Below are 16,176 nucleotides of genomic sequence, written 5' to 3'. Positions count from 1 at the left end.
TTTGAGGGATGGCTTAATGACAGATAACTTAAACGACTGTAGTACATGGCCTGATAGCAGTGAGTTATTTATAATCTGGAGCAAAGCATTATCCAAGAAAGGGAGAGCAGTCTTCAGAAGATGAGTAGGAATAGGATCTAGTAGACTAGTTGTAGATTTTGATGAAGAGATTGTGGAAGTGAGGTCTAATATGTCAATAGGTGTAAATGAATTCAACGTTGTTCGTCTCATCTGTGATTCAATTATGTTTTCGCTACCGTTCAGCAATTGAGTATGAATATTTGGTGAGACTGACTGGATATTAATCTTATCTCTAATTGTTTCAATTTTGTCATTGAAAAAGTTCATGAAGTCATTACTGTTTAGGCAAATAGGGATAGATTCGGTTACTTCGGTGTGGCTCTTCGTCAGGCGGGAGATTGTGGTAAAGAGACATTTTGTATTGTTTTTGTTTTCTTCGATCAGCGAGGAGTAGTAAGTTGACTTGGCCTCGTTGAGTGCTTTTTTGTAGGTGATAAGGCTAGCTTTCCATGCTTGGCGAAAAACTTCCAATTTAGTGGTACGCCATTTTTGTTCAAGTTTACGCGCTGTTTGTTTGAGTGTTTTTGTCTGTGTGGTATACCATGGAGCACGCCTTACTTGTTTTCTCATTCTCTTTTTGAGTGGTGCTACTGAATCAAGGGTTGAGCGTAATGAGTTCATCACATTATCAGTTAACAAGTCGACCTCGGCTGGATTAAGGAATGGGCCTTCTGATAGGCCTACCGCATGAGTCCGGAATGGGGCAAGCGTAAGCGAAATTTTTTCTAGAAAGTCTGCATTAGTTTTTTCAGATAAGCCGCGGCTGTAGTATTCGGCTAAATTAGGTACTGCATGTTGTAATGTCATTGTAAAAGTAATTAGATGGTGGTCAGTTAAGGTCGGGTGTTGTGGCAAGATTGTTAACTGCTCTATGTTTATGCCGTATGACAAGACTAGATCAATAGTATGGTTATGTCGGTGCGTGGGTGAATTAACATTTTGGCAGAACCCGACATGGTCAATTAGGGATTGAAATGCAATTGTGAGACAATCGTGCACATTATCCATATGAATATTAAAATCACCCAATATAAGTATTTTTTCTGTTTGGATAGTTAAAGTGGAAAGGAAATCAGAAAATTCCTCTAAGAATTCAGTGTAGGGGCCAGGGGGTCTGTACAATGTGACCACAGTTACAGGCTGATCAGTTTTCCAGTCTGGCGGTAAAAAATTGAGGACTAGAACTTCAAAAGATTTAAACTTGTGTGTGAGCTTGGGAGATGTGAGAAGACTAGATTGATAGATTGTAGCTACTCCACCTCCCCTGCCAGTGTGGCGTGGTACATGATAATTCAAATGTGAGGGAGGTGTAGACTCATTTAATGGAAGGTATTCATCTGGTTTAAGCCAGGTTTCAGTAAGACACATAACATCTATATGATTGTCAGTAATAATTTCATTAACCAAGGCAGTTTTACTTGACAGTGATCGAATATTAAGTAAAGCAAGTGTAAGTTGCGTTTTTGGAGGAATTAGCTTCACCGAAGAAGTTTTTATCGTAATAAGATTGCTACGAATAATTCCCCTAGTGGGTCGAGTAAGAGTTGACAGTCTTGGTACAGACACCCTCTCTATTTGGCCTTGTATGCCCTGTATACCTGGGTGACTGTTAGGACGGCAGAGATCTGTGTAAGACCTTATCCCTGCTTCCTGGATCTCTGGTCTCTACTTTGCCTGGACTAACTTGATATACCGGATATACTTGATATACTGGATTTGATTTTTTTGAAAACATGAAGAGACACAACTCAACTTTCACTGTTCTTCTTAGGTGTTGTTCTTCCTCCTGAAAGGAGGACCCCCACTCCCCAAAGGTCTCCAAACAATTGTCCGTTTAAAAAAAGGAATATGGCATCACACCATATCCATTTTTGGAACAAAATGTTTAAGTTAAGGGTAGCTTCAAAATCTTATGCCTGAACTTTCATACAAGCAGACACACAAGCAGACATCTGGATTATCATATTATGATTGCAGAAAATGAATTAATTTTCTTGTTTTAATTCAAAATCTAAATTTGTGAAATGTGCTTGCAGTCACGCCATATGAGCTTATTCTGGTTTGGCTGAAAATTGTGAAAAAATGGATGATTAACCCCATGAATGCTCTGTATATTCATATAAAACAGGCTTTTCCAATATCACCATTTTTGATATATTTTTCTATAATTTCTTATCTTTGACACATTGGACCAAAAAAAGGCCATAGGCTATGTCAACCACCAATTCACTTTTTTGGTGGCATAGGCTAATGGCACAGTGCATAGCCTACAGACAATTTTGATATGTCATGCATATTTGTATCAGTAGGCTACCAGTAGGCCTACCAGTTTATCAGAAAATGACAAATCTGCAGGCGGCCACACCTGTCGAAGAAACAATCATCAACGCAGCCAGTTAACATTGGAGGCAGTTGACATGTAACACCGGACCAAAAGGCAAATTAACCATTGATCAACGTGGGCTGAGCTCCACCTACATTTCACACTGCAGCTAGGCTAGGGGCTTCTTCCGTAGCTCTCGCCTTATGGGGCGTTTATGGCTCTAGCTAGCGCTGACCAATCGAATGTCTAACCGATAATACGTAGATGCATCACTTGAATGTGACTGGATGGTATCGCTTACATAGCCTACGCGAGTAGGCGGAACTCCATCTAAGAAATTCAGGTACGTAACACATCTGGCTAGCCGGTATTATTCGAGTTGCTGTGTAAATCTTCCAAGTGTGAGTATGAATCAGAATTTATTTTTACAGTAAATGACTTGCATTGGGAATGATTACTTATAGATCTAGTGATATCTTGCAAAGCAGCGGTGAGATGTTGTTTAGCCTACAGTAGCCTATCCTGCATGTTGTTGATAGACTTTTTTTCAGACTTGCATGTTTCCTTAAATAATGTTGGTGCTTTGTGCTCTGTTTTAGTTGATTGACATGATTATATGAGGCTAGAATTAAAGCCAGGTAGCCTATTCAGTTGGTTTATTGGTTGGTTGTTATCTTACGATAGGTCTATTCTAGTGTGTTTACTTGCTTGTGTAGCCTAGGCTATTGCTCTCGCATGCGTTTTGCAGCAGATTCGTTCACTATGTTAACCTTCCTTTTGACGTTACTTTACTCCAGCCTGGAAGCAAACATGAAATATTTGCGTATAGCCTACCAACGCGATGACACAGATCCAGATGTAGTTGCGTAAAACAACAGTCGTATAGCTTAACCTTTCACATCAGGGAGAGGTCTACTATATGCATCCATAAGCAAACAATTTTCGGTTCGGGGTTTTTAAATTGTCAGTTCAGCGGACGTCCGCTGAAGCATGTGGGAACGTTTGCATAACATTCCCTCACGGTCATTCGGGAAAGTTTTCTCGACAGCGCAGGTCAGGGGCGCAGTTACCCATTTTTTCAGGGATATGCAACAATATTGCCCCCCCCCCCCACACACAAAAAAAAAGGCCAATAATTTACACAATTAGTGTGTATTAAATATTATTATTGTTTAAATAAATGCTGCCAGAGACAGAGTCTACTCTAAACGCTTCATAACGCCCTTTTGCCAGCTGTTGCTCACCGATAGATAGATAGATAGATATTGATCCCTAGGGGAAATTCAAGAAAAGATGATAACTCTATAGGCCTACTTGTTTGTTTGCGCCATATTGACAACGCAATTCATTGTTAAGGATATGGAAACATGTAATGAGTCAAAGATCCTTGAATGAGTGCTAGCGTGACATTTCTGTTTGCAGTTTGCCATTAAAAGTGCAGTATGAGCATGGTAGCCACCTAGCTATCTGATGAATAGGCTGTGTTTCAATTGGCATATGCTCAAACGCTGTTAACTCCAAGCACAGACGTCTACCTGTTGCCTTTCACCATTCACTTATTTAACGGCTGTTGCATCCCTTGCCATCTCCTTTTCCCTCTTTCCTTTTCTATTTTTAGCCGCCTGCAGCTTTTTCGCTGTATCCATCTTTTTAGACGGCAACTCACTATCTAGCGCCCCCACACCCTTTTCTATGTCAGAATTCTATGATGGAATCTTGAGATATGGCCTACTCTAGCCTGTTAGTCCATTATATAACATTGAGAAAATGTTGAAATGATTTAGAAACGCAGAACAGTAGCTACATATAGAAAATACCATTTTATATATATATATATATATATATATATATATATAGGCCTATTATTTTAACGGAGTGTCTATTTGTATCCCTGGTACGAATAGCCTTGGCCACACAACTGGGGGGTATTCCAAGTACGTGGTTTAGTGACAAACCTGGGTTGAAGAACTGTATGGCTTCATTCTCCTAACAAAACAATACCATAGGGCTTTTGTTGTAGGAGGTTTACCACTTACTCTGAGTTAACTTACCTAGGTTTATCATTAAACCACGTACTTGGAATACCCCCCTGGGCTATTCACACCCTGTAACATAACAACAAAAACATGTTGCTCGCGTGGCCAAAAAACATGGCAGACATTCGTTTTTTTGTCAGCAGAAAGTGAAGAATTCTGAACGGTTTCAGCACTAATATCTGTTCAAATTAAAGTTGAGATGGAAAAGTTGTGTTTTATTTTCACAATCTTTGTTCAGTGAACACATACAACCGTCAGTTTGTTAGCTAACAGAAATTTCGTGAATATGACGTTCAGGCCTATAAACTATAAGTTTACCTGCAAACTTCAACTTGTCAAAGCAGATAGTGCAGTGGTCACAGGCTGGCATGCGGGAGACCAGGGTTCAATTCCCGTGTGATGCGTTTTGGCGGAGTCAGTGTGCATGTGTACCAACGTCTCTGGAGAGAAGGCGCGCAATTTGAACAAGAAATCGGTTCTCAAACGGAAGTTTTGATTGCAACAATTAGCTAGTTCATGCACCAGGGTGTAAATAGCATGCAGTACTATAAACACCTGGGTACGAATAGCATCCACTTCTAACTGTACATTGATGCAAACAGCATACCTTATTCAGAGTGTCTATTACACAGCTGAGCTATTCACATTCTGTTATGTAACAACAACAAAAAACATGTTGCTTGTTTTAAAAAAAAAAAAAAATATTACATTGTGTGATCAATATGCCAGATTAAATGCACAGGGGTGCAAATAGCATACACTGATATTTGTACCAGACAAGGTACTAATAGAACACTTTGCTGTGTGCACCGGGGTACGAATAGCATACACTGATATTTGTACCAGACAAGGTACTAATAGAACACATTGCTGTGTGCACCGGGGTACGAATAGCATACATTGATATTTGTACCAGACGGGGTACTAATAGGACACATTGCTGTGTGCACCGGGGTACGAATAGCATACATTGATATTTGTACCAGGGGTGCAAATAGCCTTACCCTTATTTTAATTATTTTACCATTGCTTTGGCGCCCCTATGCGCCGCATATAGCGCATACCCACTTTTTGTGCCACTGGCGCAGGTGTGCCAGTTTGGCTGGTGATCATGTTAACTGGTGATATTTGCATAAAAACAGTGAATATTCAACAAGGCCCTGCCTACTTCTTAAGAGCGTTCTGCTCTGCCTCCGCCCCTGGAGTGCCAGAGATTCAGATTTACACAAAGTTTGCAAGTGAAACAAAATAATGGATATAGCTGAAAACATCACCAGTTTATGTTAACACATGTCTGTTGAAGCATTATCCACACAAATACAACACATACTGTCTGAACAGAAAAAAATTAAACGGAACAACGCACTTGCGATCTAGCTGAGATTCGAACCTTGGGTGTCATAAAAGTTGACTGATTAGCTAATAAGTAACCTATTCCACTACACTATGCACTGCTGAAATGAAATCGTGAATTTTATCTATATATCGGACTTGTAGCCTAATGTGATTACACAATTTAACATGGGCAAATGTCAAGTAAAGTCACTTTATTTATAGCACATTTAAAACAACAATTGACCCAAAGTGCTTCACAGGTAAGGCTATAAAAATATAAATGGGGGGATCTATATAGTGAAGGCGTTAAAATGACAACAAGACGCAATCCACAAGATAAGATAAGATAAGATAAGATAAGATAAGATAATCCTTTAATTGTCTCCCAAAGGAGAAATTTGCATTGTTACAGCGTCCAAGACAGTTAAGGAAAAGAGACTTACAGACAACCCACCCCCCCCCATACATCTTCAGTAAGACATGCAACTATACACATTCCTTCAATGCTCATAAAACTAAAGATAAAACATAGAATAAATGGATAAAGAAATACACAAAGGGGCTACTAAAGAGTCCAAAATAAGATAATACTAAAATCAAGAAAAAATAAATAAATAACAATAAAAATAAAATAAAATCAGAATGAGTAATTGGTAATGATGGAGAGGCAAATATGAAGCACAGCTGAAGATGCACTGTCACGAGATGTAAGGAACTCTGCTTTTTCCAGCCTATGTTTTCGAAGGTAACCCATTGTCAGTCAATAGTAAAAGTAACTAACAGTGTATAACTGTTTTGTCGTTGACTGACACCACGGTGAAGTTAGTTTCAGTTTGCCAATGAGTATAAATAATAGACGAGTGAATGCGTGTAGGCTAGAGTTTTCTCCATTGTCAATGTGAACCATGTTCAAGCAGTGACATGTGGTTTAATGCATGGGTTAACGTGACATGAGTCAGACAGAAGATGGGCCTGTCTTTAGTTCCTGAATCCTGTCCCTCTAACGTTAAATGGTTTGATTAGCAACTAGAATTAAAAAAAATCCCGGGGGTGACACCCCCCAACCCCCATGTTATTATTATTATTATTATTATTATTATTATTATTATTATTATGCTATAGGTTCAAATTAAGCTATAGGCTATAGATCCTATGAGTCTAAGCCATAGTAAAAAAGCCTAATTAGTCAAAGATCCATTGTGTTTTGTGTAAATAGAGGTTAAGAAAGATATTCTATTCCCCCACTGCTAAAAAAAATCTAGAGGAAACACTGGACTGTCTGACTATCTCTGACCACTATGCATTTTATTAACGCACCTCAACAATGCACCTCAACAATGCACCATAGACAATCATACTGCATTCTGTCTTTACTAATTATGGACTATGGACTGTCTGATTCCTCAGAACTATGCACTTTATTTGCTAATGCACTTCTGTGTTTTATGTATTTTTTAAGCACTGCTATAAAGAAAACCACTTTTTAATGATTGCACTACTGGTTAAATGTTAAACTGCATGTCGTTGTACTGGTTGTCCTTACTTGTGCAATGACAATAAAGTTGAATCTAATCTAATTTAAAAGATGATAGCTTTTTTGTAGGCGAACTTCAGAGGTCTATTGTGACTGATTTGGTTAAGACCAGTGTTATTTACATGGGTTGTGATTCAGTGGGGATTTCACCTCATAATCATAATTTGCTATCCTGGGAATCCAGAGTTCTCGCGGAAGCATTTGCTCAGCGAGAGACTCTGGCAACGAGTAATGATGCACGTAACTTTTGCCCCTTGCATCGCGGGGAACCAATCATATCTGTGTAGCTGATATAGGCGGGCCAGAGGCGAGCTAAACAGATCACAGACGTAGCGTTATCCAATTGCGTCGAAGTCCGGAATCAGTCAGTTAACATTGATATTGTATACTGTTATCCAATTGCGTGCAGTGAGATTTTCAAATGCGTGCTTAGTGCCGCTCCTCGAGTTGGGCCATTACGTTATTCGTGGCCAGACCCTTAATCTTTCAGATTGGGTCTGGTCCTCCAGGCTAATAATTTGCCTCATAATTTGAAGACTTAGTTGAGAAGACTCAGCTGGTGTAATAAATGGTTAGAACAAACAAGTGTGGTAGGATTTTACTTATTGAAGGCTTTGGCCTGACTTATAAGGCCCGTGTCCACCAATCACATTTTCTTTGTGATGAAGGCCCTCAACCACATTTTCAGAGCGCTCCAGTGAAGTTGTCATGTTAGTGTTGCTAGGTTACTAAGTTTTGGTTGGTCATCAAGAGAGAAGTGTCATTGATAAGTCCAGCGCTGTTCTTAAAGTTGAACAGATGTTAACTTTCAATGTCAAAATGGTAAGCACCGAGAGTTTTTTTCTCTGTGAACGCTGAACATCAAAGGATTTGTATAGAAAATCAGCGCAAAAATCGTTATTGGTGGACACAGGCAATTATACAGACCAGAGCTAGCCTATAGTCTTGGCAGAGGTCTTTGCTTGCTAAGTGTGCTTATAGTTTCATTAAATGTTTTCTCTTTCACATTGTTCCTTAGTTAATCTTCTCTATCCTCTCTCAAGGGAGATGATGACAGCGACACATTCACATTCTTCTGGAGTCATGTCTGAGGAACACGTCAAGAAAGTGCTACATGGCCAGTGGGGACGGGCTTGGTAAGTCTGAGGCATATCTGAAATCATTTCTAACATACACATAATGTGTCTTGTTTATGGTCTACATAAACACTAGTAGCTTAGGTTTTTTACTGTCAGTGATCCTACAGTAAATTAAAAAGACCTATTTCAACAATCCCTTAGCAAAAAGAAGGTTATGGAAGTGTACTGTTGGTCTACTTATTTTGAACTAAGCATACGTATAGCTTACTTTTTGTGTACTGATCAGAGGCTTATATTGATTGATTTAAAGGAGAATTCCGGTGTGATTTTGACCTAAAGTGTTTTGAAACATGATACCGAGTGTGAACGTATGTCTCATAGCCCATCTCGGCTTGTCCCCTGCACTCCGAAATCTGGCGATAGTTAGCCGATGCTACCAACAAGGCGGTCAGATTCCAAAAATAATTCTGTGGAAATGCATGGATTCCAGTTGCTGCTACTGGAAGAAACTGTAATCCATGCATTTCCACAGAATTATTTTTGGAATCTGATCCCTTATCATACCTGTTCATTCTTACTCGTCGCTCGACTTATCGTGACTAAATTCAAGATGGCTGCAAACGCTAAACTTCGTGAAGATACTGTCTGTATAAATCGTCTTGTAAGTAAACTACCAGTGCTTTTTCAAAGTTCTCAATGTCTCGTTTTAAATGTCAGGGCCCTCGGAAGTCTACCAATGAAGTGTGGAGATACATTGAGCCTCCTAAATGGTGTAAAACAGTGATTTATTTGCATATATGCCGATGCCCGAGGCACCACCATTGACCGCCTTGTTGGTAGCATCGTCTAACTAGCGCCAGATTTCGGAGTGCAGGGGACAAGCCGAGATGGGCTATGAGACATACGTTCACACTCGGTATCATGTTTCAAAACACTTTAGGTCAAAATCACACCGGAATTCTCCTTTAAGTATACATAAAGGTTTAAGTATATCCAGCCTATTCTTGGTACTAGAGATGAACCGATTTTTGGGCCGGTTCCGATTTCTGATTTTTCATAGAGTTTCACCTGCCGATACCGATTTTAGCCGATTCCGATTTCATTTCTTCTAACCATTTTACAGCACACGCAAATAGTTATTTTCTATCTTTTCTTTAATAGAACATGTTAATATAGAAATGTAATCAACTTATCAATAATGAAATGGCTGTTAAAAAATGGAACCGGTGATTAGACAGATTCTTCTTCAAGTCTAACTTCAGCTGCAGTATCAAACTATAATGCCAGTGTAATTATAATGGCATATGCTATAGGCCTAATGCTATAATGCCAACTACAGTGTGGGACATTCATTTCACAGACTACTAATGCACTGTTTTGGAACATCCATTTTGCTAATAATCGGCCCGGCCGATAATTGGTCGACCTAGTTAATACATGTGTTATTCCACTTGGCTAGGGGTCGACCAATTATCGGCCTGGCCGATTATTAGGGCCGATATTTAGCATTTTTATAATAATCTGTATCAGTCATTTTTCCACCGATAAGCCGATATTGAAATGAATAAATAAACGCGCTACTTTGTCTGTAAAGCGTCTCTCACTCCCTGCATTTGCTACTCTGTGGTCAAGAGTCTGCCCACTACACCGTCTGATTTGTTAGTTAGCACGAATGCAGCCAATCAGGATCGAAGACTGAACACAGAAAAAGTTTAGGATTCTCACTGAGGCAGTCAGGCAGACTGTAGACTGGGCTTCAGCTGTAACTCCCTCTCAAGCACGGGCAGACACAAGTGGTTTCCTTTTACTGGTTTTAATGAAGTCTTCTCCATAGTCAAACCGTGAAAACTAATAATACACAGTATTAAACACATAAACCCATGTTAGCTTATTAGCACACACAGCAGTAAAATAACATGTATAGAAAATAAATACAGACAGACAAATTACCTCGTTGGCTGCATGCTACGAAAGGAAATCATCTTGAAGCCTTCCTATCTTCAACATTAAACTGTTCTTCTTAACTTCAGTTAATTTAAGGCATGTACTGTAATACTTTCAACTGTGTGACCTTAAACTCAACAGCAACGCATACGGTGCCTGCATACTTCTCTCTCATTCACTCACGTTATAGCAGCTTAGTAGAGGTTTCAAAATAAAAGTCTCTTCTGTCTTACCAGATAAATCAATGTAAAATTACAAAATAAAACCTAAACAAATTATCTTATAAACTCAACATAATGGCAACAGTTACACTCCCACCAAATCACACCAGTCTTTATGTGGGATTTATCTAAACACAACAGTTGCAATTGAACACTTCAAACATTCAATAAAACATTTCCTGTTATCAACCAGTATGGAATGTCAGGCTAAACATTAAACATATTATTCTGCTTCAAGCAAAGTAACAAGCTTGTGTACAGGTCTTTCAAGAAACACTGTCTTTGTTGTGGAATTACCTTTATCATCAAATGAGGTGTCACTAACCAACAATCTGATCTTTCTCACCCTATCATCTGACCCTGGATAAACTTCTGTTATTCTGGCCAGCTTCCATTCATTGCGTGGTGCGTGATCTTCTTGTAAAAGTACAATGTCATTCACCTTCAGGTTTCTTCTATTCTTCTGCCACTTCTGTCTTGGTTGTAAACTCAATAGATATTCCCTTTTCCATCGAATCCAAAATTCATTGGCCAAATATTGAACTCGACGCCACCTTTTTTTAAGATACAGATCTTCTCTCACAAACTGTCCAGGTGGAGGAAGTATTATGGTGGACTTCATCGTAAGAATGTGGTTTGGAGTCAAAGGTTCAGGTGCGGATGGGTCATTCAAATGTTCAGCGGTAAGTGGTCTGCTATTAACAATTGCCATTACCTCATATAAGAATGTTCTTAAAGAGGAGCTGTCAAGTCTTTGCGCTGACTGGTCGAGAATTGCAGTAAGAACACTCCTTATAGTTCTAATTTGTCTCTCCCAGACGCCGCCCATATGACTTGCCGCTGGAGGATTCATTAGAAATTCACATCCTAGAGCCTTCACTCTCTCTTCATCCATTCCTTTCATGAGTTCTGCAAACTCTCTCCTTGCACCAATAAAATTGGTTCCTTGGTCGCTTCGTAGCTGACGAACATTTCCTCTCATGGCAATGAACGCTCTCAAGGAATTGATAAATGCGTCAGTTGTCATGTCATCAAGCATTTCTATGTGTATGGCTCTCGAACATAGACAGGTAAGTAAGAGACCATATCTTTTAACATCTTTTCTTCCTTCTTTAACATAGATAGGACCAAAACAGTCTATGCCGGCGTAAGTGAATGGTGGAGTCGTTTCCATTCTATCTTGAGGTAAGTTACCCATTTTTTGTTCTTCAGTACGTCTTCTGTACTTCCGACACTTGACACATTTGAAAATGTGTGACGATACTGCGCTGCTGCATCCTAGGATCCACCATCCATTAGCTCGCAGTTCGTTCACGGTCATTCCACGTCCCTGATGATGAACCCTTTCATGAAAGTGCTTGATAAGTAAGGCTGATATGTGACTATTCTTGGGAAGTATCGCTGGATGCTTGACATGTGGGTGTAACGAGGCTTGACTTAGGCGTCCTCCCACTCTTAAGGTACCTTCTTCATCCAAAATTGGACTTAACTTGTACAGCGTACTATGTTTGGTCTTGGCGACAACATTCCTTACTTTCAAGCTCTTTATCTCATCTGGGAACGCTTCTTCTTGAACTAACTTGATGATCGCAATCTCTGCTTCTTTCCTTTCTTCTAAGCTTGTGCTTTCGTTGGTTCTTTGCTTCACACCTTTGTGTTCCTTGACTCGTCGTTTCAACCTGGCGACTGCTTGTACTACCCTTGACCAATCTGAAAACTTCTCAAGGCGGTCCACTAATGATCTTTCCTCCTTTGCCTTAGTGTTTAACACAACAGCCTTGCAGAGTTCCGGATCATCTTCCTTAACTTCTCCCACCTTGCACTTTCTGTCAGGTAGTTCCTTTTCCCACAGAAACTTCGGTCCAGAGAACCAATTGGAAGTCTTGAGTTGCTTCGCAGTTAACCCTCGAGAGGCATGGTCTGCCGGGTTGTCCTCAGATGCAACATAGGCCCATTGTTCAGGCTTTGTGCTTGACTTGATCCTTTGTATCCGGTTAGCTACGAACACTTGAAATCTTTTGGCGTCGTTATTTATGTAGCCAAGAACGACTGTGGAATCCGTCCAAAAATATTCTTGGAGATCTTGGATTTCTAGTTCGTTATGGAGCATGTCACTGGTTCTGACTGCAACTACTGCCGCAGAGAGTTCCAGTCTTGGTATCGTTGTAACTTTCGTCGGCGAGACTCTTGCCTTTCCCATTACTAGACAGCAATGAACATCATTAGATTCACTAACAGCTCGCAGGTAAGTGCATTCACCATATCCAGACACACTGGCATCGGAGAAATGATGAAGCTCATACCCTTTGACGTTGCCGAAACTTGAAGGTAAGTAGCATCTTTTAATTTCCATTTCAGCTAGATTGGGTAGGTCTCTGATCCAGGACTCCCACTGAGGTCTTACATTTTCTGGAAGTTCCTCATCCCAGCCGATCTTCTCTCTGCACATTTGTTGGAGTATTTGTTTCCCTAGAAGGACGAAAGGTGCCATGAATCCTAATGGATCGTACATTGAGGCTACAGTAGAGAGCACACCTCTTCTTGTTAGTGGATTGGACTTTACTTGAACTCTGAACTTGAATGAGTCACATGTGATGCACCACTCTACTCCAAGCGCTCTCTCCATATGTGGTAGGCTTAAGGCCATATCTTGATCTTTGATTGTGGCACGTCCCTCCTCTGGGATGGATACCATCACATTGTTGTTATTGGAAATGAACTTATGGAGTTTTAACTTGCCAGTGCAACAAAGTTCTCTTGATTCTTTGACAAGCTGGATGGCTTCCTCCTCAGTTTGGACACTTGCCAGACCATCGTCTACATAAAAATTTCTTTGTATGAAGCGTATCGTATCTTCACTGTATTGATCTTGCCCTTGTGCTGCCAGATGTTTCAGGCCAAAGTTGGCACAGCCAGGAGACGAAGACGCTCCAAACAGGTGGACTTTCATCCTGTAGGTTGATGGTGTGGTTTCCAAATTGCCATTCTCCCACCAAAGGACTCGTAAGTAATCTTGGTCTTCTCTTTTCACATGAAACTGATGAAACATCCTTTCGATGTCACACATCACTGCTATGGAGCCTTTTCTGAATCTGCACAGGACACCCACCAGTGTATTTGTCAGGTCAGGTCCAGTGAGCAGATGGTCATTGAGAGATGTTTCTTGGAACTTGGCAGAACAGTCAAACACTACACGTATTTTCCCGGGTTTTTGTGGATGATAAACTCCATGGTGTGGAATATACCAAGCCGGACTGTTGTCAATTTCTTCCTCAGGGACCTTCTCTGCATCACCATGTGAAATTATGTCATCAATAAAGTTTACATAGTCTTTGTAGTATGTTTCATTCTTTTTTAGCCTCCTTTCAAGACAATTTAGGCGATGTATTGCACATATCTTATTGTTTGGTAGTTTTGGTCTTTCCTCTTTGAACGGTAATGGCATTTCATAATGACCATTGTCCTTTTGTGTTATGCCTTCTCTCATCTTTGACAGGAACTTGAGGTCATCCTGAGACACAGGATCCTCTTCTCCAGCTCTTTCTGAGAAGTCTGATTCAAAGACCTTTATGATGTCTAAAGGGGTAATTTCTTTAACTTTGGATCTGTTCACATAGTGCACTTCTGTTTTGAGATTGACAGAGGGCTCAACACCTGGTGTCACCTGTCTCACTACTATGCGATGGCTGATTCCGAAGGCATCTCCATAATCTACACAGGGATTCCCATGGCCGACAATACTCCATCCAAGATCCGTGCGCTGTGCGTAAGGCTGATTTTCTTTGCCGGACACAACTTCTCGTGGCAGAAGGGCTTGTGAGCAGTTGTAACCAATGAGCAGACCTACTTCACAGTCTTGCAAAGGTGCTACATCTTCTTGGAGGTGCTCTAGATGGGACCAAGCCTTTGCAGTTTCATCAGTTGGTATGTGAGTTCTGTTAGCGGGAATAAATTCACGAGTTTTAACTTGACTTGCTCTTTGTTGGCCTCCAATGCTTCGGCTACTTCACTTAAAACAAAAGTTGTGTCGCTTTGAGAATCCAAGAGAGCATATACAAGGACTTCTTGTGCTGGTTGAGTTGCAGATGAAAGCCAGACAGGAATTATTGCAGAGGTCTGTGTATTAGCTTTATCCAGGATAACTCGATTTGAAGTAGCAACTGTGACTATTTCTTTATGTTGTGTTACTTGAGGCCTTTCTTTGCTCTTTTCTTGAGTTGTACTTGATTTCTCTTGACTTGGATTTTGCTTGGTTCGTGGTAGTCTTTGTTCTTCTTTGTGTCTCTCCTCATGCAGACAAGTAGGATGCCGCTTGTGGCATGCATCGCAAACACTCCTATTGTTGCAGCTCTTTGAGAGGTGACCAGACTTGAGGCAACCAAAGCATAGCCTTTCAGCTTGAACAAATTTCACTCTATCAGTGACTGAATTCTCCACAAACTTCCTGCATTTGTGTAAAGCATGCCCAGTCTTCTTACAGAAAATGCATGTCTTTACAGTCTCTTCATTAGAACTTGTAGTCAGTGTCTTTGCTTTAACATTTTGATGTCTTTGGTATTTTGGCTTGTCAGTTTCACTTTGCTTTAGTGATTGCAATGATGTAACCGGATTACAGGCAATTTTCGCTTCTCTTGTCAGAAATTTCACAAACTGGCTAAAGGAGGGGAACTGGCTGCTCTGTTCTTCTACTTCAATGACTTTCCTGTTCCATCTCGCAGTTAGCCAATCAGGTAACTTTGAAAGAATCTTTCTGTTTTCATTACAGTCGTTCAAGATTTGCAATGCCTGGATGTGGACCATGGCGGCCTCACAACTACGGAGAAAATCAACAAACTCTCTGAGCTCAAAGCTGTCTTTAGATCCCATCTTGGGCCATGCTTGGAGTTTGTCTCTGTATGCCTTTGCGATTGTAAATGGGTTTCCATATCTCTCTTCCAAAATCTTCCATGCAGCAACATAGGCAGATTCGGTTCCAAGTAGGAAATAGCCATCAAGTGCAGTCTTAGCTTGTCCACTTACATATCTACGGAGATAGTATATCTTCTCTTTGTCTTGGATATTCTTCTGGTCAATGAGTGTTTCAAATGAGAGTTTCCAGTCGCTGTACTTCAATGGATCCCCACTGAATATTGAAGGCTCAGGAACTGGGATTCTGTTGGCGCTTAAAGCATCTGCCAGTAGCTTGACAAGCTCAGCTGTACTTTCATTTGAGGAGATTGTCACAGCTTGTGGGACAGGAGATACAAACTGGGGCAGACGGCTTGTGGGACCTAGCAGCTGGTTATCTGCTACCATCTCATGGCTCAGTATGTCTTTCGGCTCTTCCTTTATGGCAAACCCCTGATCATACACCTGCATTCTTGCCTGCGCTGCACTGAGCTCTTTTACCGCCTCCAAATGCTTTATCTTTCTCCGTTTTTCCTCCAGAGTCCTTTGAAGAGCTGCATGTTCTTCTTCTAGTTGAGCTTTCATTTCAGCTTCCTCTTCCTCTTTCTTTATTCTTCTCCTTACCTCTTCTGCTTGTAGTTCTAGACGGCGCTTTACAACTGCTGCCTCTTGAGCAGCTATCTTTCTTTTAGCTTCTGCTTCTAGGCGCTGTATTTCCAATTGCTCTCTTTCTTGT

General features: G+C 40.5%; 1 protein-coding gene across 2 annotated transcripts in view; it reads left to right on the top strand.

The window, feature by feature from the left end:
• The first annotated feature begins 2,708 nt into the window (after positions 1–2,708).
• dhcr7 (7-dehydrocholesterol reductase) overlaps positions 2,709–16,176 on the top strand; it is a 57,948-nt gene continuing 44,480 nt past the window's right edge. The window contains exons 1-2 of one of the 2 annotated variants that reach the window (XM_076287960.1): positions 2,709–2,747; positions 8,353–8,445. In XM_076287960.1, coding sequence (XP_076144075.1) covers positions 8,357–8,445 — 89 coding nt within the window. In that variant the 5' untranslated portion in view covers positions 2,709–2,747; positions 8,353–8,356. Of the gene's footprint in view, positions 2,806–8,352; positions 8,446–16,176 lie in introns of both variants that reach the window. The other variant, XM_076287959.1, reaches the window with a different exon arrangement.

This window comes from Alosa pseudoharengus, unplaced genomic scaffold (assembly GCF_046254945.1).
Source record: "Alosa pseudoharengus isolate Yale_2024_CS ecotype anadromous, Long Island Sound unplaced genomic scaffold, YU_APseudo_1.1 YU_APseudo_1.1_scf_16, whole genome shotgun sequence".
NCBI lineage: Eukaryota > Metazoa > Chordata > Actinopteri > Clupeiformes > Clupeidae > Alosa > Alosa pseudoharengus.
This window is presented reverse-complemented; position numbering and strand designations above follow the sequence as displayed.